A 25,301-nucleotide genomic window follows, 5' to 3' on the forward strand; every position below is an offset into this window, starting at 1 on the left:
ACTGAAGTATTATTAAATTATAATAATGTTATATATAGGCTATATATTTATATAAGTATTATTAATATTACATCTCACATGCTTTTCCATACTGATTGTATGTGCATAATGCACTTTTTTTGTAAAGTGTCTAAGTATCTTAAAAAAAAAATATTATTTTGATTAACTGTTCTGCTTTTGTTGTTGTGTAGTCAGACACTTTCCCAGGTTCTTAAATGATGGACTTCAATGACAAAAATATTCAAATAGTTTATTTACAGCCAAAACAAGTATGAATATATTTTCTCAATGATATGAAAATGAGTTTTGTTTTAAAAATATGTTGAAACATTGCACTTTGTGGGAAATCATCAAATGCACATGGCAATATGTCCTCATCAGAGTATCTGTTTGCGTTCAGTCATTCATCTGAAAATCTTGAGTGGACATTTTCAAACAGCTCCAGCTCTTCCCTACATGCGATCATCTTTTTGGGTGGCCAAGGTTGTTGGCCGTATGTTCAGGGGGCTGCGTTTTATTTAATATTTCTTAGTTTAAAATAACAAGTTTTTTTTCTGTCCCAGAGAGCCTGAGAATCCTATCAAATCAAAGATGTCACTGACCAAGTTAAGGCTCACACTTCCGCTCTTTTTCCACCCCAAAGGTTTACGGTTAATTGACACTGAAGCTTAACTTGTATGTTCATGTAAACAGACTAGTATTAATTTGTTTGTACCTTGACATGTTTCGACTACTTCCTGCAGTCTTTAACATCAGCTGACACAACGCGCGTCATAGCAACAGCTGACGCTTCTGAAGAAGACAGCAGGAAGTAGTCGAAACATGTCAAGGTACAAACAAATGAATACTAGTCTGTTTATTTACATGAACATACAAGTTAATTTACCAAGTTAGACTAAATGAACCTTTTTGACACTAAAGCTTCTTTTAATTGGTCCATTTCCACAGCAGGCAAAGTGTAGCAAAAACAGACAAAAAGTTTTTGACACTGAATATGGCAGACCCATTGGTCAGTGACATCTTTGATTTGATATGAATTGCAGGCTCTCTGGGACAAAAAAACCTTCGTTATCAGAAAATACACAATATATTAAATAAAGGCAGCCCCCAAACCTGCGGACAACCACCTTGGCAACCCAGCAAGTACTGTTTAATTGTGATTACTGCACGTATGGAAGAGCTGGAGCTTTTTGAAAAAGCCCACTAAATATGTTCAGATGTATAGCTCTGAGACTCGCTATGTGGAACAGAAGCAGAATCTCTCATGAGGCTCATTGCAATCAAACAAATATAACTGCCCTTAATCCATTTCTTCTGACTGAAAGGTATTTTTCAAGAGGGTCATGGCCGACACACAGCAGTGCAGTAAAGCATACACATTAACACAAGGTACACAGAAACATAAAACTAAAACTAAAAAGAATGATGTGCGAAAACACAGCATGTAGGCTGTGTATCAACATCAGATTTTTGTTCAGCGCTCAGACAGTACGGACAGGTAGCATATTGTGAGGAGATATTCATTGATTTTGACAAAATGTTGTACAAAGTTCATGTGCACCTAAAAATAGAGAAAAACAGTCACTTAATTACACTGATGTATTTGAGGGGACTGAGTCGCTAGTTTAGCCTTTAAGTCTACACAAATACAATGACATCTTGTTTATGTATTATAACGTATGTAACTACCAACAAAGCACCATTGAAGGACGTGCAGGTGTGACAACTTAATTTCTTTAGGCAGCTGATTTGGCTATGGAGACCCAGACCATTTTGTTGATGCAAAGCTCCAAAATGTCAGGTGTTCGTAGCTTGCAAATCTATTCACAAAAGACACATCACATAAAAATCATGTTAGTCATTAATTAACATAGTCAAATAAATTATACATTGCCACCAAAATAATGTTAACAGTAACACCTAACCTATTACCTCATATGCTGACCAGATGCCAGTCTAATTTAACATATACAAACAAACACATGTTAATCATTTTTATCATATACTAATTATCATTCAGATAAGACTTATAAAGAAGCTATTTGGTCTGTAACGTTAAGCTATTTTCTAACCAACAAAATCCTTTGAATAACACAAACATAACATTAGGTAACGAAGTAGGCGAATAAAACATTTGTATTGACTTGCCTTGATATAGAAGAGCAGGGGGGTGTCTGTTTCAGTCCCAGCTGACTGTTGTAATCCATACTCTCGCTGGAGACGTAACTCCTGTACTATGAGCACTTAGTATTCATGTTTAATGTAGCGGATGCTGATTCTCTTGTTTTTAACTGTGCTGTAATGTCCTGTTTTAAACATTTTGCTGGTGAAATGGTCTCAACATTGACGGCAGCAAGAGCAGCTAGCTGGCTAGCGCGATATTAACCAACAGAACGGAACAGGAAGAACGTCACACAGCTTAGTGCAGAGCAACCATAACAACAAGCTGTAGGCGTTTTTGGCCGATATGGGCGTGTTTGGCAGATATGGGCGTGTTTGGCATGTTTGGCCGAGCTGCACTGGTAGGCGGTAGCGGCTGCATCTAGACCATATAGGATGAATTGGCAACTCACTCGCTCCCCCCGCCCCCTCTCCCATCCTGAGTCTACTGGGCTCATACCTGTGACGTAGTCTGCAGTGCGTGCTGTTTGTGTGTTAGCTTAGCTTAGCTTTTACCGCTATCTGAAAACAACGAGGGGGAGAAAAAAAGACGAGACGGCCTCTTATGACAGGCGAACGAACGGGGAGGGGACGGCGATGGCGGCCGCCGTACACTGCCTGCTTTATAGGTCCATGCTTAATATATGAGAGGTAGTCTACACAGGCAAACGAGCGCCGGAGGGCGGACGATTACTCTGACTTCACGGAGAGTTTTTGGTCCGACGTCACACAACCACGGCAGCATATTTATTATCTTATAAAAGGTCCATGGCAGCACCAAGTCCGTGTGCAAGTTGCTGCGACGTACATGGATATTGTAATTATATCAACTGATAATGTATATTGTGATTTTTTTTTGCCCTAATGACCGACCCTACCCTTATGCCACATTATACTTACTGTCTTCATTCAGGATACGGACATCGCTACAAAGAGGGAGATTGCACTCAAATGTCTCATTCTTAACATGGGGGAAGCAGTGGAGGACCTCATCAAAGATTTCCTGGTAAGGAGAGATTACTGTAGAGGTGTACACTGCTAGCTATGGCTGTACACTTTATAAGACACAGGATGTATTTTATAGTATAACATGACATGCTCTTATCCAGAGTTACAAAGTAATGAAGTGTGTTAACAAGTCCAGCTTTCAAATATCTCCCACACAGGGAGTAACCAATAAGCATTCCCAGCAGCATTTAACCCTCATCATGCTGTTAAATGTGCAAATTTGTAGGGGTAAACCAAGGCTGGATCTATTCCAGATTTTTTTATTCTAATTCTAATTTATTTTCCAGGTGTCAGAGAAGGAAGAAGCTGAAATGGTTCTTCAGCAGGAAACCATGGCAGTCTATGTCATCAGAGATGCTCAAGCCTTACCTCAAGACATTGGAATCATACTTGAGGGACAACAGGTTCTATCCGAGTTGCCTTCTGTGGCAAATGCTGTTGCCATTCTCATGGGCCTCATTTATGCTCTCAATCTGGAATATCCGAAGACTTTGAAACTGACATTCGAATACATCCAGAAAGTCCTCATGGAGCTGGACCCGAAACGCATGACCAACAAAGTAAAGAGACTGTATGACCAGCTCTACAATAGAGCTTAGTTCAGATTTACATAAACATCCCAGTTGAGTTGAGTTTAGTTGTATCACGTTTGAGTGGCGCCTGTTTTGGAATTATTAAATTCTGAATTCAGTACATGCAAATTGTTTGAGAAATGACTGTGGAAACAGATTGAACACTGCACTGACATGTCTATATATGTTTTTGTTTTTGTAATGTGAATATAAGGTGTTGTAATGATATCCATATTGTTTTGGAATGCCAGCTCTAAGTGTCTAAGTTAACACATCCCAGTGGACCAAGTTAGTTATATCACGTTTGAGTGGCGCCTGTTTTGGAATTATTAAGTACTTATTTCAGTAGTAGAAACTAAAGCTTTAAAGAATGTAAGAAAACATGCAAATTGTTTGAGCAATTACTGTAGAAACAGATTGAACACTGCAATGGGATGTGTATTTTTTTTTTGGTAATAATATACTATTTTGTAATAATATCCATACTATGTTGGAATGCCAGCTCTAAGTTACAGTTTAAGGTAAAAATCTCACTTTGAGAATGGATGTGTGGAAATAATGCCTGATGTGAAGGAGACTAATAAATATAATAAATAAACATTGATATGATAATTATTGATCTAGTCCATATGTTGGGGAGGGGGGTGGGGATTAGATTATATATTAAGTAATTAATCTGAAATGCGTTTGTTAATTTAATTATTTGGATTTTTAAAACTCATAATTTACATTAATTACAATTGTCTTTTAATGAGAAATATTTTTTAATTTAATATATTTTTGATTCGATAAAATGAATAATTTCTAATGCATATTGTTTCTTAAATGAGAAACGATTGTTTGATTCGATTTTTATCTTTTAAATTGGATAAAACAAATTATATCGGATGCATATTATGACTTGAATGAGAAACAATTGTTTGATTAAATTTTTATCTTTTTGATTGGATAAAACAAATTATTTCTGATTGATATTTCTTAAATGAAAAACAATTGTTGGAGTAAATCAATATTTTTTTGTTTAGGATTTAACATACAATTTAAATATATTAACTTCATTCAAACAATAAAATTATACTTCGTGCCAAGTTGTATTATTTTGTTTTTATGAACATAGAAAATATCGTTTGAGGCAAGTTATATATTTGTCATTGGCTCAAGTTATGCAATATAGATGTGAACCATTACCCTAGATTTTTTTTAATTGGTTCAATGAAAGACTTTTTCCAGTGTACTTAAAATGTATTTCAATCATCAAAGGCAAAATCATTTCTTGTGGGGTCATATTGACCCCAGTACAACAGGAGGGTTAAGACCCTACTGGCCTCCAGTTACATCTATTGTAGGATACATACTTACAGGCCGTTGAAATGAACAGTTGCCTAAACGAAAACAAAGTACAATCTATTCGACACATGATGCCTTGTTGTCTGAGGTGACTTTCTTAGTGTCCAAAGGCTGGATGAACTTTACCCTAGTCCCCTAGTTGTTTATGTGTGTTTGGTTCCATAGCCTTATTACAGACAGGCTCAATCAAATGCTAACCCTATCAATCTCCTGAACAATCTATACGCCTCAATTCTGAAAATGTGGCAACGCCCCTAAAGTAATTTTTTTCCCCATACAAATCAGCCGTTTAGGATTTCATAAACGTACATGATATGCTGTTGTAGGTGTAATTAATCACGCTGTGTCTCTGACCAAAATAGAGGCAGCCCAGTATTGCAGTGACGCAGCTTTATATGAGTTGTAACCTGCTCTCAGCTTCAGTATGTGTATTTGCTGCCGCTCAACACACATTTTACTTCTGACAGCTGGTCTGTGCTGCTGCCTCACACTGTGGATCAACCAAAAAGAGCTGCTGGGAACTCCCCTCTTTATTTCTTGGTATTGCTTGAATAGGTAAGCCTTCATTTACCAAACTATACTTCTTTATATATTATATATTTTATATATTGTGATACTTTTTGTGCCTTTATGGTGGCGTCAGCAATTCTGGAGAATGCTTGTTGTCAAAAAAAAGGTCTTTGTAAACATCAATGTAGGTAACTCCTCACAATCCACTACATGTGTGCACAAAAAAATCCAGTGTTAACACACAGCCCTATGCTCTGTAAACGGGCATGTTGCTAGCTACGGTTGGAACCCTATGACAGGTAGCAGCTCAAGACGAGATATTCACAGATTTTGACAAGGAGGGATTCTTCCAAATGGCATTCCCCAGAAACGCAGACTCCACCTTTAACTCACAATGTTTGATCCACACAGATAAAACTATGGATCTGACGAGCTACGTCACAAAGTGGATCCATGGGTTTGTCAGATCATGGGTTTGTCAGATCCATGGGTTTGAGGCTGAGAGGCTGCTCTCCCTCCCCTGTCTCGGTGGTCTGTTGGCAGGGCTGGGGCTCTGCGTCATCTGCCGGAGGGGTTCCTGGAGGTTCATATATGTAGCTTTATGCACCGCTAAAAGGGACATAACGTGAGTAGATTGTGTAAACGTATGAGCTTTCTCCAGTTTATTCATCTCCCATGCCGCCTACTCCATTCCTATTCCTGCTTCTCTTTCCTCTTAAAGGTGTCTGCTTGTTGTCCTGCGAGTGAGGTTTTCCATGTACCGTTATCAGCGCAATAGAAGCACCATACCTGCCCTGTTTGCCCAGACGGTGACACGTCACCCAGACAAACCTGCTTTGATCTACGAGGCCACAGGAGAGGTGAGGGTTGAACCCATACCCTCATCCTAACCCTAACCCTAACCCTAACCCTTACCCTTACCCTAACCCTAACCCTAACTAACCCTTACCTTTACTGAGATGGATACTCAACCTAATCACAGACTCTCATATCAGTTACAGCCTTGTGGAATGAAACTGATTTATTTCCGTACTGAATTCATTCCAGGTTTGGACTTTCAGGGAGCTCCAGGAGCGGTGCCATGCTGTGGCCCACTGGGCGCTGGCCCAGGGCTGGGTGGAGGGAGATGTGGTGGCCTTGTACATGGAGAGCCAGCCTCTAGTGGTGGCTCTGTGGCTGGGTCTGGCTATGATCGGTGTGGAGGCTGCACTCATCAACTTCAACCTCCGACAGCAATCTTTACTGCACTGTGTCGCTGCGTCCAGCGCTCGGGCCATGGTGTTCGGGACAGAGATGAAAGAAGGTATACGGACTATATTGTACAAGAAAGACAGATATGATGTCAATACATGTAGAGAGCTGGAGATGTTCACTGACAGATGCTTTGTATGCAGACAGCCGTTGAGTGGAGCTTGATGCATGGGTTAATGAGTGGTGGACAGTAACTAAGTAAATGCATTTGAGTACAGGAGTTAAGTACATTATTTGAGTATCTGTACTTAACTTGAGTATCTGCTTTTTTTTGGAAACTTATCACCTTCACTCCAATATATTTATGTCTATAAAGCTTGTCCTTACTCCTTACTTTTCGGGCCACGCAAAGCTGTTGATAATTTATTTTCTAAAATGCAATTGGCCACAAGCTATGTTCCTCACATAAGGAAACCCACTCTCAGGTGGTTTTCAAGTGAATACTGAAATACATCATTCAGGCGCACTCTTTCAAATATGTGTCACTTCTGAATTTGATCCCCTTGTCCTGTTTGAACCCAAGTCCTACTTTAATCCTTTGCCTTTAACTCGCAAAAATTTACACGTTGTAGTTTTGAATACTTTGTAGTATTATTGTACCAGGAGTATCTTTACATTGACTAAAGTACTGGGGGTTGGGCACTTTGTCCACCACTGACGCTAATGCTATAATAATGTGTATTCTTTTGTCACCCAGCCATGTCAGAGGTGAGTGGCTCTCTGCAGCCCGGCATGGTTTTGTTCATCAGTGGTGAGCAGGACAATGAAGAGAAGCTCTGTGGCCTTCAGGTTCAGAGCCTGGATGCCATCCTGGACCGCTCCCCGAAACATGCTCCACAACGCACACTAAAGAAGGAGTTCAACGGTGAGGCTTCCACACAGTGTTACTGTATGGGGGCAAAAGGTTGTAAAACGCTGTGTTACCATATCACATTTGACTCAGAATTTTGATTGCAACACCTTATTCTCCTTAGCGAGTCTTTGTCTGCCACAGTAAACAGCTCGCTGCCAGATTGCACTCTCCCTCTGGTTGTTTTGAAATGAATTGAAATCCAATCGACGGCACAGACACACAAGCACGCAGACCACTGCCAAACAATTGTCAACTCACTTTAAAAAATTTAATAATTAAATGTATTAATTTTTGAAGTGTATTGTGACAGATATTTAGTTTTTAGTCGATAAAAACAAAATAAATGGCACTCCGAATGTTGCTTATCATGTATAAGGCGATGTACAGTACATCCACTTCACTCTTAAAGATTTGCTTAACTGTATTCTTTTACCCTTTGTTATTTCATGACATACCTAAGGCTTCAAGTCTTTGCTTGCACAGCATTTCAGACATTGGGGAGGAGTGGGGGGGGGGGGGGTTACATACCAGACACATGAAACACTGGCTAATAATGGAAAACACGAAGGCTTGAAGCTGAAAAGGGATAGGGGAGAACGGGGGAATCTGAGGCATCGGGTAATTGCTGTCAACTTAATCAACTGTTGTGCCAAAGCAAATGTATTCACGTAGAAAAACTTCTATCATACGTGTTGATGAACTACCAACATATAAAAACCATGTGATGATATTAGCTAAAGATTAGCCTGAAATGCTAAGAGAGGTAGTTTTTTCTCAAATTGTGGTGGTGGGGGAAAGTGAGACAAATGCTGTGGGGGAAAGTGAGACACTGTCTCACTTTCCCCCACCATGAGACACAAGTTAAGTTTAGTCTTAAACATATTTTAATGTAATATTACATAACACGTGTTTTATTTTAACAATACACATTGTTGAAAATCCATCATGCCAAGGAAATACACCAGGAAGACGACCTGGGGCAACCACACGGAAAGAGCACTTTCTCATCTTTCCCTGTAACCTTCAGGGCTGGAATGTAGAGTAGGCCTAGTTGTAGACTATGACAGGCTGGTTCTGATTTCGCTGGTTCTGATTTTCCTATGCTTTGACCCCCAGACACAAGCTGGCTCTAAGGGTCCTGTGTTCTGACCCCCAGACTGTGTTCTAATCTAACTGGTTCTATCTTTGAATCTTATTAAAACCTTTTGAATTATAATATGTTATAATTATATTGTATGCTGTATTAGTTACTTTCAAGTGTTTAGAAAATTTGCTTTGCTTAATTGACCAAACCCCATAATTTTTTTACTAGTCCGACATTAGTTCTGGAATGTGTGGCTAGCTTTCAGGATTCTAACTGTTACAATATGTGTTGTTATGGTAGTTTCAGATTGGAAAAAGTAAGTGGATCAGTTTACCCCCAGCTGGTTCACTTTACCCCCTTGATTTTTCTGGTCTGTCTCAGTTTACCCCACAGCTGGGGTAAAGTGAGCCACATGACAACTTTTTTTAAAACAATCATATTTTCACTGCCCGTTGTCTAGGAAACATCCTGAATTAATGGGAAATGTGTAACTTTGAGTGATAAATAATTTTAGCTCGCTTAGAGGGGAGCAAATGTAAAAAGTGGCTCAGATTACCCCGTTCTCCCCTACTGCACATTCCCTAAAAATATTTAACTCACTTTTTATTTTCCTGCCATCTCTCTCTCTCTCTCTCTCTCTCTCTCTCTCTCTCTCTCCCCATGCAGACAGACTCTTCTACATCTACACTTCTGGGACAACAGGAATGCCAAAGGCAGCGATAGTTGTGCACAGCCGGTGAGTTAAAGACTAAGGCACTGTTCAGTTTGCAGAGCGAACTTCAGGAACTTCAGGATTCAGCAAAACATTTTAATTTCTTTAAAAACCACAAATCTAAATGTTGGCTAAAACCACAGTTAACATCTTTAATTCATTTTGACCACATATGAGAAACCAAAGTTTTTAAATTTTTTGGATACAGCCTTTTTTCATTTTATAAAAAAATAAAAAATCATCTATGTACTGATCTTAAAATCCTTTTCAGCATGACAATTAACAATATATGGACACATCTTTCTGTAATGTACATTTCCATCTTGGACCTCTACTAGTATATGGAAGAAGAACGTTATAGGAGCATAATTCAAACTCAAATTGACCAGGATAATTGGGTGCAATTGCATAAACTCTGACTTCTGACTCATTTTTCAACCACGTATCCCGTTTGTCATAAAAGTTTGCTGGCAGTGCTCGAAAATGTCTCAGTCATTCTTGTACTCAGGAAAATCAAGCAACCTACGGAGGATAGTTATAAACCTTTGAAAGTTTTACATCACAATCCCCAAATCACAGGGTTTTAATTGAATTAAAATTAAATCAGGACTATGAATATTTTCTGGTCATTGTCTGTTGATGTGCTGAGGTCTGGTTAATGTGGATCTTCTCTGTCAGGTATTATCGAATTGCTGCCTTTGGTAATCACTCCTTTGGCCTGTCTTGCGATGACATCATCTACAACTGCCTTCCTCTCTATCACTCTGCAGGTAGGCATCCGCTAGACGTGCTCTCTCTCAGAAGTCATCTTGTTTACTAGCCATAGCAGTACATAGTGTTGTCATTAAGAGATTCACCTCACTCCACCTATTAAATTCTTGTCTTTTTAAAATGCTTACAATTTAAAATGTTCTCATCATATATCATATACAATAAAGACCATCCTAAAAGATGCACCCATCATCCCACCTTCTCACATGTGTCCTTGTGTTTTATCTACCATGATATATGATCCTACTAATTGTAACATGGTGCCATTCAAATGATTGTTATCCTTTCAATCAGCACGTTATAAATAACCTGAATTTTCACAGGCACCATCATGGGTGTGGGCCAGTGTTTGCTCTTCGGTGCGACTGTGGTAGTGAGGAGGAAGTTCTCAGCCAGTCGCTTCTGGGATGACTGTGTCAAACACAAGTGCACTGTGAGTACACACTGCTTCAATCACCGCTGAGGAGGAGTGACTGATATTGATTCTCTTGAACCAATACTGACCCAAGTGATATTGTTCTGTCCTTTGTATGTGTGTCCAGATAATACTATACATAGGTGAGATATGCCGGTACCTGTTGGCCCAGCCCAACCGTCCGTCTGAGGCACAACACCGGGTGCGTTTCGCCGTCGGTAACGGCCTCCGTCCATCAGTGTGGGAAGAGTTTGTCAAGAGATTCCAAATCCCCCGAGTTGGGGAATTCTATGGCGCCACCGAGTGCAACTGCAGCCTGATCAACATAGACGGAAAGGTGTGTGTTGTTTTGAAATGACCGACCCTGCGTTCAAATCCCCATACTTCCCTACTATTTACTATGCCAGAAAAAGATTTAGGATGTCCCAAATACATGCAGGCCAATTGTAGTATGCTAAAAATACATAAATAACCCACTAACTCCAATAACATTTTGGAGTAGTTGTCTTTTTTCTTGACATTTTTCGACATAATGATAAAATAAATCTTCCTTATCTGATTTTTTCTCTCCTGTGGCAGTAATACTCTTCTGTACATTAGTATGTAGAGTGGGAAAAAAAAAGTATGTGATTTGGATCCCAGCCCGAGTGCTTTTTCCAAGCGCTATCCTGTCTCATGCACACATATCTTCCATGTCCAGGTGGGGGCATGTGGCTTCAACAGTCGCATCGTTCCCAGCTTCTACCCCGTCAGACTGGTCAGGGTGCAGGAGGACAACGGAGAGCTGCTCAGGGATTCACAGGGACTCTGCATACCCTCTCTGCCTGGTGAGAACACACGCACACACACACACACACACACACACACACACACACACACACACACACACACACACACACAATGCACAGTGGCTGGATATAAATGTTATGTGTAAACGATGAAAATCTCCCTGTCTCCTGCAGGTGAGCCTGGAATGTTAGTGGGACGCATCAACCAAGCTGATCCTCTCAGAAGGTTCGATGGCTACGCTGATCAGGATTCCACCAAGAAGAAAAAAGCTAACAACGTCTTCAAGATGGGAGACTCTGCTTATGTGTCAGGTAGCTTTCATTCCTTTTGCTTTGTTAGAATAATGTAAGGATAATGATGATGGACTGTCTGGGTTCATAAACATTTTATTCCCACAGTCCCAAAGATGTGCAGTATAAGACAGCTGGATAGGACACCTTAAATTGCCCATTAGTGAGCAGCAGTTAGTGATTCACTGTCTGTGATGACAGATCGGGAACCTGTCCATGGCACTTCCCACCTTTCAGACAGTGCATGCTGGGATAGGTTTGAGCTCCCTATGAACCAACAAACACTGACTGATCAGAAATAGATCCAAATGCCCACAGACAACACACACCTTGGGAATAGGAAACACTACATTTCACTTCAAGGAGTCATCATGAGAAATCGGGTCAGTCCATGATTGCGTCATCCACAAGAAGCTCAGACGGCACAGTGACTCAACATTAAACGATATTGAAGTCAAAACTGAACTGGTGAATCATCATCAACGTGTTTTTATTTGTCCTTCAACTCTACGATCCCTTCTGGGAATGATGTTGATGATGTCATTCTCTATGTGTCTGTTTGTTTTCTATCACTGTGTCTCAGGTGACGTGCTGGTGATGGATGAATATGGCTACATGTATTTCAGGGACCGCAGCGGCGACACCTTTCGCTGGCGAGGGGAGAACGTTTCCACCACAGAGGTGGAGGGAGTGGTCAGCGGGCTGCTGGGACACACCGATGTAGCCGTCTATGGAGTTTCTGTTCCAGGTAGAGATCAGGCCAGAGGGTCAGGCTTTGTTATTGTATACGTCTTTTTGTTCCATTTCCCTCCTTTGTCTGTGTGCTTGCAGGCGTGGAGGGAAAGGCCGGTATGGTAGCGATCGCACAAGCGGGAGGCCAGTTTGACCTCCATGCGCTCTTGATGGGCATACAGAAAGCCCTGCCTTCCTACGCACGCCCCATCTTTCTCCGACTCGTGCCGTCTGTTGACACTACAGGTGAGGCAGACATACAAGGACATGCAAACAGACACACAGACACGGACACACACACACGGACACACACACACACACACGGACACACAGACACAGACACACACACACACTCACATACACACACACACACACACACACAAACACACACACACACACACACAGACACACACACACACACACACTCAGGAAATTAATTTCCCACTTTTGTCCTCAGGTACCTTCAAGATCCAGAAGACGCGGCTGCAGAGGGAAGGATACAAGCCGCGAGACTCGAGCGACACGATCCATTTTCTGAACAGTCGCGCTGGGTGTTACCAGGTTATTACAGATGAACTATATAATGCCATCATGGAGGGGAAGGTCTCTCTATGAGAAAAGATATTGTCAAGAAGATACAGATTGTCTACAGATTGTAAAAAGGGATAGAGTGAGAAAAATAACCTAGTATAGGGATGCACTTCCAGGGATTTAGTACAATTACTTTCCTGTTAATATGTTGTGTCCGCATAATTTTTAAATAAAATAAACTCATATTTTTTTTTACATTGTGTCTGTGCTATTCTGTAATCAGTAAAACTATTTTAGTGTAACAAAATATTGACCTGTAGGAGATTTGAATGAAGAGTCATCTGACAGCAAAAAAGAACCCAGGACAAATGGAGCAAGAACTTAGCTTTTAATTTATAGTAAAGTCAAGGTAGGCTTTTATTGTTGGGATATGATACAAAGTGTGTATAATTTTAAACTGGTGAACCCACAGAAAATGTATTTGTTCTTCACACAAACAAAACCCAATCAATTCTTAAATGCATTTTAAACAACATTTAGACGGTATACTAATGCTAGCGGCTGTAGAATCGGAGCTAAACGCAAACAAACAATGACAATTCTAACATGCTGATGATTGGCAGGTATATAACGTTGATCATGTTTACCATAATCATTTAGCTTTTTGCTAACATTTTCTAATTAGCACTTACTGTAACACTAAGCTTGATTGCACTTCATATTGACAACAACATCAATACATGTGTGGTAGCCAGGGTAAATAATACATCCTCATCATGGCAATCCATTTAATATTTGTAAAAAAATCTAGGCTATAGCACAAAAAGAAAACGAAGAAATCCTACGTGTATGAATGTGAAAGATTTGTATTATAATTCATTATGACCACAGGCTCTTGTTATTTATCACGTGGATTATCTGTTTGACCATCAACACGATTAATCTGGATTTTCTTATGACTGGCAGATTCCTTGTCGAGGAGGCCCAGGGCTCTGTTCAGTGAAACATGGTAGTCCACTCTGAACTTGGGCTTGCCCCTTTGCTTCCTGACTGCGGGTTTGTTGTTGTTTGTCTTTTCCTCTACGCGCGGTTTTGTTTTAATAAGCTGGTCCTCTTTCTGGGGTTGGCCTTTCTTCTCCCGTCTCATTGAACCAATCGCTGAATTTTGTTTATCTTCCGTCAGACTTCCACACCCTGACATCTCACTGCTGCCGTTGGTGGCTGCGTTGTGGGTGTCCCCCTCGGGCCAACATTCTCCGTTCATCCCCTGATCCTGGTCCTCACCGATAGCAGCCATGATAGCAGCCCCAGCATCTGCCTCGGAGCCACAATCTGAGCCCAAGCTGATGTCCACTCTCTGCGTCAACACGGCAAGGCCTCCGCGCAACGACACACTCTCAAAGTACGGGTACACCTTTTCATCAAAGCGATGTCTGAATGTGAAAAGATGTGCGGCAGTTTCAGCATTGGTGAATTCCAGCGTCCCTTGGTCCCAGTCCAGCCTCACTCTGACCCTGTTAAGGTGGCGTGCTATGTCGAAGTTAAGGGCCTGAGAGGGGTTGGCCAGAGCTCGGTACTCGCCGTCTCGCAGGCTGATACACCAGAGTCCTGCCGCTGGAGAGGCCTTAAACTTTGCCTGTCTTGGCAATGACTGAGCAGCCACACCGATTGTCCAGTTATTGTTGTCACCGACCTGCAATTGATAGGGATAAGGATTAGATGGGCAGGGTGTATGGCAGGGAGATTTCATATGCCAGGAGTTCCCAAAGGTACGTGCATCTCAAGGTATATGTATATTAGAGCTGATACTATAGAATCAATAAAACCGGGTATACAATTTGAAGCTGCCACCAATAACATTACTTGAAAGTAAATCAAATCACCACATTTTTTGTTTACACCAACATTATCGTTTTGACTTAAAAAAAATGGCAAAGATGCCTACAACTATTTCTAGATACTTTTTTTTGTGTGTCAGGAACAGTTTAAGCATTAATAATAACCATATAAAAAATAGCATTCTATTTATCGATGGTCTCATTTGCTGTTCCAGGTCATTTATGATCATCGGAGGAAAAATAAGGTTCATAAACATTTAGGAGTTCCTCGTAAGAGGTAGAACTATATTATCCAGTTAATTTATCTATAGTATAGAGTCATATACTGTTCATGCTCCAGTAGCTTTAGTACCCAGTATGTACATATATACCTCTATATCCCAACAGTGCACTCCTGAGTCAAAGCCCTCTCTTGCTAAGATGCTGTAATAAGGATGGAAACGTTCTGGGTTTTCCGGGACAGCAACATCCAGCCTCTGCTCCAGACTCTGGGGTGAGCCAGGGGGGATATACACACGGTCTAACCCAGGAGACACCATCAGAGTCTGGCCAGCTGTCCTGGGGTCCAGGGTCAGTGGAGCTGGAAGAAATACAAAGGGGGATTCAGAGGGACTGAAGAGACAGGGGGTGGAAGGAAAGACGATAATGGTAAAAGTGAATGCATGCAAGAGACTGACTGTAAGGGACGATGTCCTTCATCTTCTCCCACACTTCATACTGCAGGTTACCCAGGTGTTTGGCCACATCTATTAGAGGTCTGCGAACCCTCTGTGGCTCCCTGCCCTCCAACCATGTACTGAAGTGAATAAATATGGACATGCAAAAAGAAAAGGTGTTCATTCATTTGAATTTGCACGTATACAGTATGTGCTGCTAAAAAATCCCCAGAATAATCACCTTACCTACTCATCCTGTCTTGATAGTGCTATGGGGGAAGTAAGAGTTTGAATGGTTACTGTTTTGAATACCACCTTTTCCCCATTCTTTCTGCTGATTATGTAACTATAGCTTTACCTCTAAATACTCCACTCCATCTCCTCCTGCATCCAGCTCCTCCTCCATCAGCTTGATCTTGTCTTCCAGAGATGCTATCACCTGATTCATGGTGTCCATCCGCTCGTCTGCCTTTTTCTTCTTCTCCTCCCGTTTCTCCCTGAGAGCGAGTAGCCTGGCCGATTCCTCCTCTCTGAGAAACTTGTGAAGACACTCAAACTCCCTTCTCATTTGCTCCTCTGTAAGTTTGGCCTCAGACTAGGAAGGATTGAGAAGAAGAAAAAAACAGGAGAAATTGTGAGGCAAGAAGATGATTGAACCATATCATTTGTTTAGCAATATCTCTGGAATGTTCTTATGGATTTTGTTGACGCGTTATTTTGGCTTGTTCTACCCGGTTGTGTCTGGAGGCATGTTCAAACTTCTGCTTGACTTTCCGAAGGTGAGTGGTCCTCTTCTTCAGTCCATTTACTGACGTTCTGAGCTCCTCCTGGTGGCCAGAAGGAGAATTGCTTCAGAACAACATAATATGTAACTTGTCGGAGCCAACGCATTGTAGCCAAACACATCCATTCACCCAGTGTATTTGATACACTTCAGTATTGTAGTTGGTGACCCTGGACTTGCTTTTGTATGGGTAAATGAGTTTACCAATAAATAAAACAGCTGAGAAGTACTCACAAAATGTGGCATGCAAGCCTGATAATAAGTTACCGTAAGATATACCCAAACTAAAAAAATATAAAAGAGTCCTAACCAGGCAATTTATTTCACATACCAGGCTAATTATTACAGTGTTACATTAAATTGATGTTTTTTTTATCTAATGCAGCAGTATCTTTCAAATTAAAATAAATATATATATAACTCAATATAACATTATGACACAGTTGACTATGCATAACGACCATTACTTTTGGTAACTTCTTTCCCTACTGCCTAAATCAACATACTGATGCCATATTTATTAGCATATTTGTTTTCCTGTGGCGCAAACAGGCAACAGATTAAAATCATTAAATCAGCCGTATTCATGAGCCAGCACCGCCTACTGACAGTGCTCACAGGAATTTAACACAATCCCACCGGCTCTTCACATTATTCTTAGCATTCTTACTCTTTTGTGTGTGTGTGTGTGTGTGTGTGTGTGTGTGTGTGTGTGTGTGTGTGTGTGTGTGTGTGTGTGTGTGTGCAGCAACAGTTTTTACCAATTTAGCTTTCAGCTTGGTGCCTCTTTGAAAAGTAACTGTGAATTCTGCCTGTACACACTAGTCTTGGAAAAAAACAAGGCAGCATCTGTTTGAGCAGAAAAAAATTAACATTTACAGGAGATAAAAACATGCCTGACTGGCTCCTTGTTGAAATATCCGCTTGCTGTGGTTGTAGGAAGCATGCAAATGAATAAGTCCCCCCCCACACCCTCTAGAAAAAAGTGGGGTTCAGATCTTGTAATGTTGCGAGCGCTGCTATTGATTTATTTGTGCCTCTGTTTTGTTTGGCTGTGTGACAACAAGGCAGTGCTGACTGGAAACCAGAATTAAAGCACTCTCGTTGGCAATCATCTCCCCCCTCTTTGAGTGTCCTTGAGGAAAATTCCAGCCAGCTGTTATATATCCACTTCCTCAGTACGATGCTGTATCGGTTTAATTTCCTATTTCAGCTTTAGGTGCTTTACTTAAGGGGTAATATAAGCCAGAGTGGTTAGGAACCAGTGTTTTACTGCAGTTAAAATAGTAACACAAAATGTAAAAATCAAAACAAATAAATAACAAATATAAATAAAAAATGTGTGTGCCTTGGGCCGAAACCTCTGCCTAAAAAAAGTTTCATGCTCCTAGCTAATTCCCTCTCTGTGCTGTTCCGGTTTTCTTTAGACATGGCCCTGGGACCAATGTCAGATTGCAATTCCCACCAGTGATGTGCACACCAAGTATCAAATTTTTTTTCTACATGCCTCGGGTGTCAAGTGAGTTCAAAGGGTAAGAAAATAATAAAGAGAAGACCTCTAGAGATTAAGATGTGCACCCTTTCGGTGCTCTGGCCCTTATACATAAATAAAGCACAGATATATCAAAAGTGCAGTTAAGTAGGCCTATTGGTTTAAACAATGTCAGCTTAATCAAAGATAAGGAGCATCACTGATTTGAAAATGGAAAATAAAGATGATGTATAATGAATAACTTAAAATATCTGATTGGACTATCCAGAATGAATAAAGTGAGATACATTTCCTCCTCCCAGCTTATACCAGTACTTCTCTCAAGGGCCTAAAACAACTACGTAAACTGCAGAACTTTTGATGCAATTAAAAAACGATGTTTAGGAGTTGCAGCTGCAGATCCTTTTACATTCATCCTACCTTGCAGTCGGCTGCAGCCTCAGTCAGGGGGTAAACCCTGTGGTCTGTGTGGCTCACAGCTGCACACTGTTTACACAAAGGCTCCAGGTCATCCAAACAGAACACAGACAGGCTCTCTCCGTGCTCCTCACACAAGTCGGGAAAGTCCAGTGTCCAGGGGGGTGAGGCGAGGACTTGGGCCCCTGCATCTAGAGTGGAGACTAGGGGGAAGAAGTCGCAGCTCAGGGTGCTCATGCTGGTGGTCAGAGCTTCCATATATGAAGCCAGTTTGGGGGACTCTGTGTAGGAACCAAGCAGTGGATTCAGAAACAGATGAAAAGTGGGAACACTCTGGGAGGGCCAGAGGAAAAGGGAGGCACAGTTGTATTTATATGGTTTGGTGACAGTGTTGTATGTGCTGTTGCCTTACAGCCGCCCCCAGACGTGAGGCGTGGAGTCATGCTCTGTCAATGTACAACACTGAAGTAACATACTGTACCCAAGATCTGCTTACAGGTCACACTCCGTCTTCAGCATGAGCCTATGCCAATGTGCCCACAGCAGAAAGCCATACATCACTGTGTGGTGTCAGTTGGACTTTCATAACTGCTGTGATTTATGGTATTTTCTTACCCCCAAGGCAGAAGCCATTCCTGGGCCTTTCTCATTTTTTACTACTTCACCTACCCTCAACCCCCTGGTGGCATAGCACTTCTATCATTGAATGGCGTTTAAGCTGTGTAATTGGGCTTTGTTGACATTGTGTAAGATGTGTAGTTTCAATAATGTGTAGTTTTCTTTCCTTTACTTTTTCTAATAATATAAGGGTGAAAGTGTGTAAATGAAACATAAAACTATGTGCAAAACCTCAATATTGGACTTTTTTTTTATTCACACTCATGTCTCTTACAATAATTGTTTAATTTTCCATGTTTATTCTATGCCAGGTTCAAGCCCTTGTCAGAGTCATGGTTTAAAAGAGAACCTCTTCAAGTTGGTCAGTAAGGAGACATTCAGTATCACATCCATCTCATGCTTCGTGACATGGCTGGAGTTATGTAATATGGATCCAGTTACCTTGGCTTGGAGCAATTTGAGCTGCTCAAGTCCAGAGCATATGTGTGGCGGGTTCGGCTTACGAGGAGTGAGTCGCATTTTATAGAATCACATGCACTCTAGTGATATAAAAAACAATGTAATATGTTTATTCTCAATTAAAACAAGGTACACATGGCTTTGTGGTTGGACTCACATAGTTAACACAACCCATACACCTGCTAACCTCCACTCTCCATGTGTCAGATTACACATTTGACACTTGTGCATAAAAAGGGATTAAACGATTTGAATGTGTTTTCTTAAACGTTAAACGGAGCTACGAGGCAAACACTCACACGTATGCTGACACTGATACTGTGAACATAGCTTCAAAGATGTCTTACTTTATCATGTGTAGACGTATCCATGTCTACACTTTTTTATACGGGTGCTCCTATACATGCATGCGTGTGGGAACGTGCAATCTTGATCAGACACCATTTCTGCGACAGACACACAAGCACGCAGCTGCAGGCTCTCTCACAGATTTGGCTGAGACAAAATGAAGACAAAGGCTTAACTGTGTTCCTCACAAAAGTGGTTCACTATATTTGTGGCACACAAGTTTTTTCCGACTCTGGACTGTACACCTCTGTCATCAGCATGCTCCGTTACAACAGCTGATTCGGGGTTGTGCCAATTAACATCAATCACACCGTTCCCAAAAAAAAAAATGTTTGTGGCCCGAGTCTAAACCGTGTCAAAAGTCAAAATCAAAATGATTTCTATAGCACATTTAAAAACAACATCAGTTGACCAAAGTGCTGTACAAGATACAATACAAAATAACATATAAGGTACATGAAAAAAAAAGTTAGGAGTGTCAAAGTCTCAACTTGTGTTAAAGGCCAATGCAACAAAAGTGAGTCTTCAGCAACGCATTAAACTGTTCACCTTCACAGGGATCCAGGTGCTATTCATTCACACGCAGTCATACTGGTGGTGGTAAACTACGGTAGTAGCCACAGCTGCTCTGCGTCTGATGGTGACTGGGTTACAGAAGCAGACAGCAGTATCAGAAACAGAGACGTTTAAATAAAGGGTTTTAAGTTGTATGCCATGCTTGCCAAAGTGTCTAACAGCTTTATAAGTTGTAAAACAGCAGTTGCCCAACAAAAAAGTTATCTGATAGCCCACTGTAGTACTTTGTGTTTGAACAATCCAAAGGCTGGTTTATCTGGCTCTCTTTGGTATGGCTGGATTGAGCTTCTGCCTTATATGCCTTATGGTTGCCCCAAACAGCATTTCCTGTCTTGATACAGCGCCCTCACAGTTCCCCGGTGTGTCTGGCCACTGTCTGGATCGTATCAAACCTCCACATGCTTCAATGCCTCTTTCAAAGTGATTATTTTCCCCCACCCATCCCCTTTGATGCTGTATTGTCTGTAAGCACTCTGCTGTGAAGATTCACCTGAATGTAGGGCCGTCTAACCCTGCATTCCAAAACCCATACTTCCTTACTATAAAGTATGCCAGAAAAAGATTTAGGATGTCCCAATACATGCACGTCAATTGTAGTATGCTGAAAAAATACATAAATGCCCCCACTAACTCCAAAAGCATTTTGCAGTATTTGTCTTTATTCTTGACATTTCTTGACATAATGAAAGAAAAATCTTCCTTATCTGTTTTTGGCCCTAAAACTCTTCTGTACTTTAGTATGTAGTGTAGTAAAAAGAAAGAGTATGTGATTTGGAACGCAGAGTAAGAGAAGGAAAGCTGTCAAACAGAGGTAGGCCTACTGTATACATCTCATAGACGATGGGGAGCAATCATCTGACACAATATAATCCAGCACCGCCCACGCTACATTCTGTTTAGATGGAGTCAGCGATTCTGGAGAACCCTTGTTGACAAAATCCTTGTGAATATCTCTCTCATGATCTCCACTATATGTCCGAGGGACGGTACCGATGGAGACATGACCAGGTGCTGAAGGTCATTGCTGAAGCCATCGGGGCAGGTGTCGAGTGGGCCAAGCGCTCCCGCCTCCCCAAGCAAGCCATCGTCTTCATCAGAGCCGGGGAACAGCCAAGCACCGCTGCAAAAACATCTGCAGGTGTCCTGGCCTCTGCAAGGGGCTGGCAGCTGTTGGTTGACCTTGAGAAGCAACTGAAGTTCCCCAACCACATAGTGACCACCAACTTGAGGCCAGACATTGTTCTCCTGTCCGAATCCACCAAGCAAGTGCTTCTGTTGGAGCTCACAGTCCCTTGGGAAGACCGCTTGGAAGAGGCCTTTGAAAGGAAGCTAACCAAGTACGATGGACTTGTCAGCAGTTGTCAGCAAGCTGGATGGAGAGCAGGTGTCTCCCAATAGAGGTTGGAAGCAGGGGCTTTGCAGCACGATCACTGTCCAGGGGCCGGTTTCCCGAAGCCTTCTTAGAGCCTTCTTAACGCTACGTCATTCGTAACCCCTACGTAGAGTTCCTACTTAACATTTCGCCTGTTTCCCGAAACGTTCTTTGCTACGAATCTCTTTTGTACGTCATACGTTGGTAAGGTTGGTCTGGAGCGCCCGCAGAGCCTTCTTAGATCTACCGTAGGGGTGTTTCAGCTCTCGCTTGTGTCATTTAACTAATAAATCTGACTGTATTTCATATCAAACGGACACAGCGATGACTGTATTTAATAACAAACTGTTAAAAACGATCCAACTGTATTGTAGCCTATATCACGTATATTTAAAGTAGGCTATTTGATATTTTAGCAGAATACCATTCACAAAGTGTTCAAACTATATGAACAAGTACTTTTTAGTCATCTAACTGACTTGCATTAACTGAATGGATGCGATGTCCGTCAATATGAAAATACTTTATACGTGATACACTATAGCCTGCAGTCGGATCGTTTTTATCAGTTTGATATTTAATACAGTCATTGCTGTGTCCCTTTGATATGAAATACAGTCAGATGTATAAGTTTAATGACACAAGTGAAAGTCCCTGCGATCGCTGTGGCATCGCCAGAGATACAGACCCCCACATATCCTTCCATTAAAGCACCATGCACCATGCGTAAAACGGACACAAGTGACATCCCTGTTGCGCATGGAACTGCCACACATTCATGAAGAAAATAATTGCTGGAAACAATCTTAATCTCCTCCGCTGTTTCTATATTTTCTATATATTTTTTAAAATCAGTATAGGCTATGGTAGTATGTTGTCTCCGGGGCTGCAGCTGGATACTATTGAGAACCTCCGAACTGTGTTCCACACGGCCCAGAGCCTTCAGGGGCTGGTTTCCCGATAACGTCCTCTCTTAGCGAGCTACGAAGACTCCTACGTTATGACTTACCAAAGTTGTTTACCTCTGTAGTCCTGGTTCCCGAACGGTCTCTTAGGAGAAGCACTCCTTACGTCGTTCGTACACTGCTGAAATCGATTGCTCAGAGTTCGATTTTCCATTTCCTGCTCATTTCTTGCGCAGCTGCATGACAACACTAGGCTATATTATAAAACGTATTGCAGTCTTTGCAAATAAAAGATTGCTAGAAATTGCTGATTTTAAAAAATATATAGAAAATATAGAAACAGCGGAGGAGATTAAGATTAAGATTGTTTCCAGCAATTATTTTCTTCATGAATGTGTGGCAGTTCCATGCGCAACAGGGATGTCACTTGTGTCCGTTTTACGCATGGTGCATGGTGCTTTAATGGAAGGATATGTGGGGGTCTGTATCTCTGGCGATGCCACAGCGATCGCAGGGACTTTCACTTGTGTCATTAAACTTATACATCTGACTGTATTTCATATCAAAGGGACACAGCAATGACTGTATTAAATATCAAACTGATAAAAACGATCCGACTGCAGGCTATAGTGTATCACGTATAAAGTATTTTCATATTGACGGACATCGCATCCATTCAGTTAATGCAAGTCAGTTAGATGACTAAAAAGTACTTGTTCATATAGTTTGAACACTTTGTGAATGGTATTCTGCTAAAATATCAAATAGCCTACTTTAAATATACGTGATATAGGCTACAATACAGTTGGATCGTTTTTAACAGTTTGTTATTAAATACAGTCATCGCTGTGTCCCTTTGATATGAAATAAAGTCAGATTTATTAGTTAAATGACACAAGCGAGAGCTGAAACACCCCTACGGTAGATCTAAGAAGGCTCCGAGGGCGCTCCAGACCAACCTTACCAACGTATGACGTACGAAAGAGATTCGTAGCAAAGAACGTTTCGGGAAACAGGCGAAATGTTAAGTAGGAACTCTACGTAGGGGTTACGAATGACGTAGCGTTAAGAAGGCTCTAAGAAGGCTTCGGGAAACCGGCCCCAGTACGTTGGGCATCGCAGGACTGAGGAAGAGAAGAGCCATCTGCAACACCACCAAAGCGGCCTCATTTTAGTCTCTTTTTGGTCTGAAATGTTTCTCATATGTTTCTCCTAAAATTCACTGGGAGAAATAGGTGAGACAGAGTTACTTGAATTGCTCTTCTCAATTCAGTGTTTTAATGGCTCCTTTGTTTCTCCTTTGGAAAAGAAAGTCAACAAGAAATCAAATTATAATTTTGTGCCTTTATTTATAAAGGTTAATCCCAATCTTTATCAATTACCATAATTTTTCATCATTTACCTGGTCCCATTTACATGTTACCATTCACACACACTTCAGGGGTCAGTGTCTTATTCCAGGTCACTCGAACAGGATTTTAACCAACGACCTTTCAGCTTTGGGTCTAATGCATTACTCACTTCGCCACAGGCAAACAACCCTTAAAAGCAACCAAAACTTTGTTAGTTTGTCTGAGAATTCAATGAGTGCTTGTGGAGAGCTCTTCATTTGCTCCGTCTGAGCTTAAACTTCCAAACCGTTTCCAGGGAGATCCTCTGGTCTGATATACAATGGAGACCCATTGTATATCGTCAGTTTTTTTGCACTTTATGTGAAGTTTGTTTGGGGCGGTGCGCTCTGTTTCTGTCACACACATACACACACGGACAGAGACACACACACTGAGACACACAAACAGACACACAGACACACACACACACACACACTCAGATGCAGGAGCTGAGAGTAGATTGAGTTCATAGAGAGAGCTCTCTGATTTCTCTGCCCGAGATCACAAAGAGACACAACAGTTGAGAAACTCTGAGAATTATATTAGAGTTTGATGAGATCTCGTCTGAAACTTAAAGGAGACTACATTGAGATTTAATGCATCTTATTGCTCCGGAGAAAATAATTAGAGACAGGAGAAATAGACCTCAGTCTCAGTTTGGTGTCACACAGATGTCATAGTTGTCTAGGAGAAGTAAATGAAACATGTTTGAGATCACTTTTTGAATTTTCTTTTCCTGTCATGACTCACGGCTCGGCAGTCTCTCCTTCTCCTCTATACGTTTTCCCTTGTCTGTCTGTCCTTCTTGTGTTCCATGTGTCTGTCTCCCTGTTGGCATGTGGGCGTGGCGGCACTCCGGGGCAGACTGCTCCAGGTGTGGATCGTTGGCTAATCAGACCTCTCTACTTAGCCTGTGGACTCCAGTCATTCAGCGCCAGAGTGGTAAATTACCCGAGATCAAAGTGGCGTGCACAGGTAGACCCAAAGTGGTGCTGTAGCACCTGCCCTTTTCCCTAGGCCCAATCAAGTGGCCTTTTGAAAAAAATAAAAATTATATATATATATTTTTTTTACAGTGTATGTGGCCCATGCCGACATTATCACATTGGGTGCCAGAGAGCTCACCGCACTCTGGCACCCAAACCGGGCCCGCATGAGAGGCTGCGACCCGTAGTCGTCCGCTTTCACCGATACCAGACTAGGGACCTGGTCATGAGAGAGGCACGTAAATGGGGCGAGCTGGAATACCACGGCCACAAGCTCCGGTTCTACGAGGACTACAGCGCGGAGGTCTTGAAGCAGCGGGCTGAATACAGGGGGGTCTTGGCTGAGCTTTATCAGCGCGGTCTCCGTCCCTCTCTTCCATAGACGTCGATTACGGGGGGGATGGGGGGTACATGTACCCCCCACTTTTCGTCAA

The 25,301-nt window shown here is 41.6% G+C and overlaps 2 protein-coding genes across 4 annotated transcripts; one reads left to right on the forward strand and one right to left on the reverse strand.

Annotated features, from left to right (window-relative positions):
- The first annotated feature begins 5,512 nt into the window (after window positions 1-5,512).
- Window positions 5,513-13,172, forward strand: LOC307252198 (long-chain fatty acid transport protein 1-like). 3 transcript variants are annotated; one of them, XM_080029813.1, is made up of 14 exons: window positions 5,513-5,642; window positions 6,009-6,222; window positions 6,319-6,457; window positions 6,645-6,900; window positions 7,546-7,713; window positions 9,452-9,521; window positions 10,176-10,267; window positions 10,592-10,701; window positions 10,811-11,020; window positions 11,384-11,510; window positions 11,646-11,783; window positions 12,346-12,510; window positions 12,594-12,740; window positions 12,952-13,172. In XM_080029813.1, the coding sequence occupies exons 2-14, from the start codon at window positions 6,017-6,019 to the stop codon at window positions 13,107-13,109; spliced, it is 1,986 nt and encodes a 661-aa protein (XP_079885939.1). In that variant the 5' UTR covers window positions 5,513-5,642; window positions 6,009-6,016; the 3' UTR covers window positions 13,110-13,172. The 3 variants fall into 3 exon arrangements, with proteins under 3 accessions (XP_079885939.1, XP_079885940.1, XP_079885941.1); XM_080029814.1 differs by having other exon boundaries at window positions 7,555-7,713; XM_080029815.1 differs by lacking the exon at window positions 12,952-13,172 and having other exon boundaries at window positions 12,389-12,510; window positions 12,594-12,724.
- Window positions 13,173-13,733: 561 nt separating this feature from the next.
- Window positions 13,734-19,349, reverse strand: LOC307251547 (E3 ubiquitin-protein ligase TRIM35-like; the record flags this gene model as incomplete). The annotated part of the gene is made up of 8 exons (XM_080028915.1): window positions 13,734-14,718; window positions 15,235-15,443; window positions 15,541-15,659; window positions 15,766-15,788; window positions 15,878-16,114; window positions 16,251-16,346; window positions 18,216-18,545; window positions 19,272-19,349. The coding sequence occupies 8 exons, from the start codon at window positions 19,347-19,349 to the stop codon at window positions 13,924-13,926; spliced, it is 1,887 nt and encodes a 628-aa protein (XP_079885041.1). The 3' UTR covers window positions 13,734-13,923.
- Between the last annotated feature and the right edge of the window lie 5,952 nt (window positions 19,350-25,301).

Source organism: Ammodytes marinus (genome assembly GCF_949987685.1).
Source record: "Ammodytes marinus genome assembly, chromosome: 6".
NCBI lineage: Eukaryota > Metazoa > Chordata > Actinopteri > Uranoscopiformes > Ammodytidae > Ammodytes > Ammodytes marinus.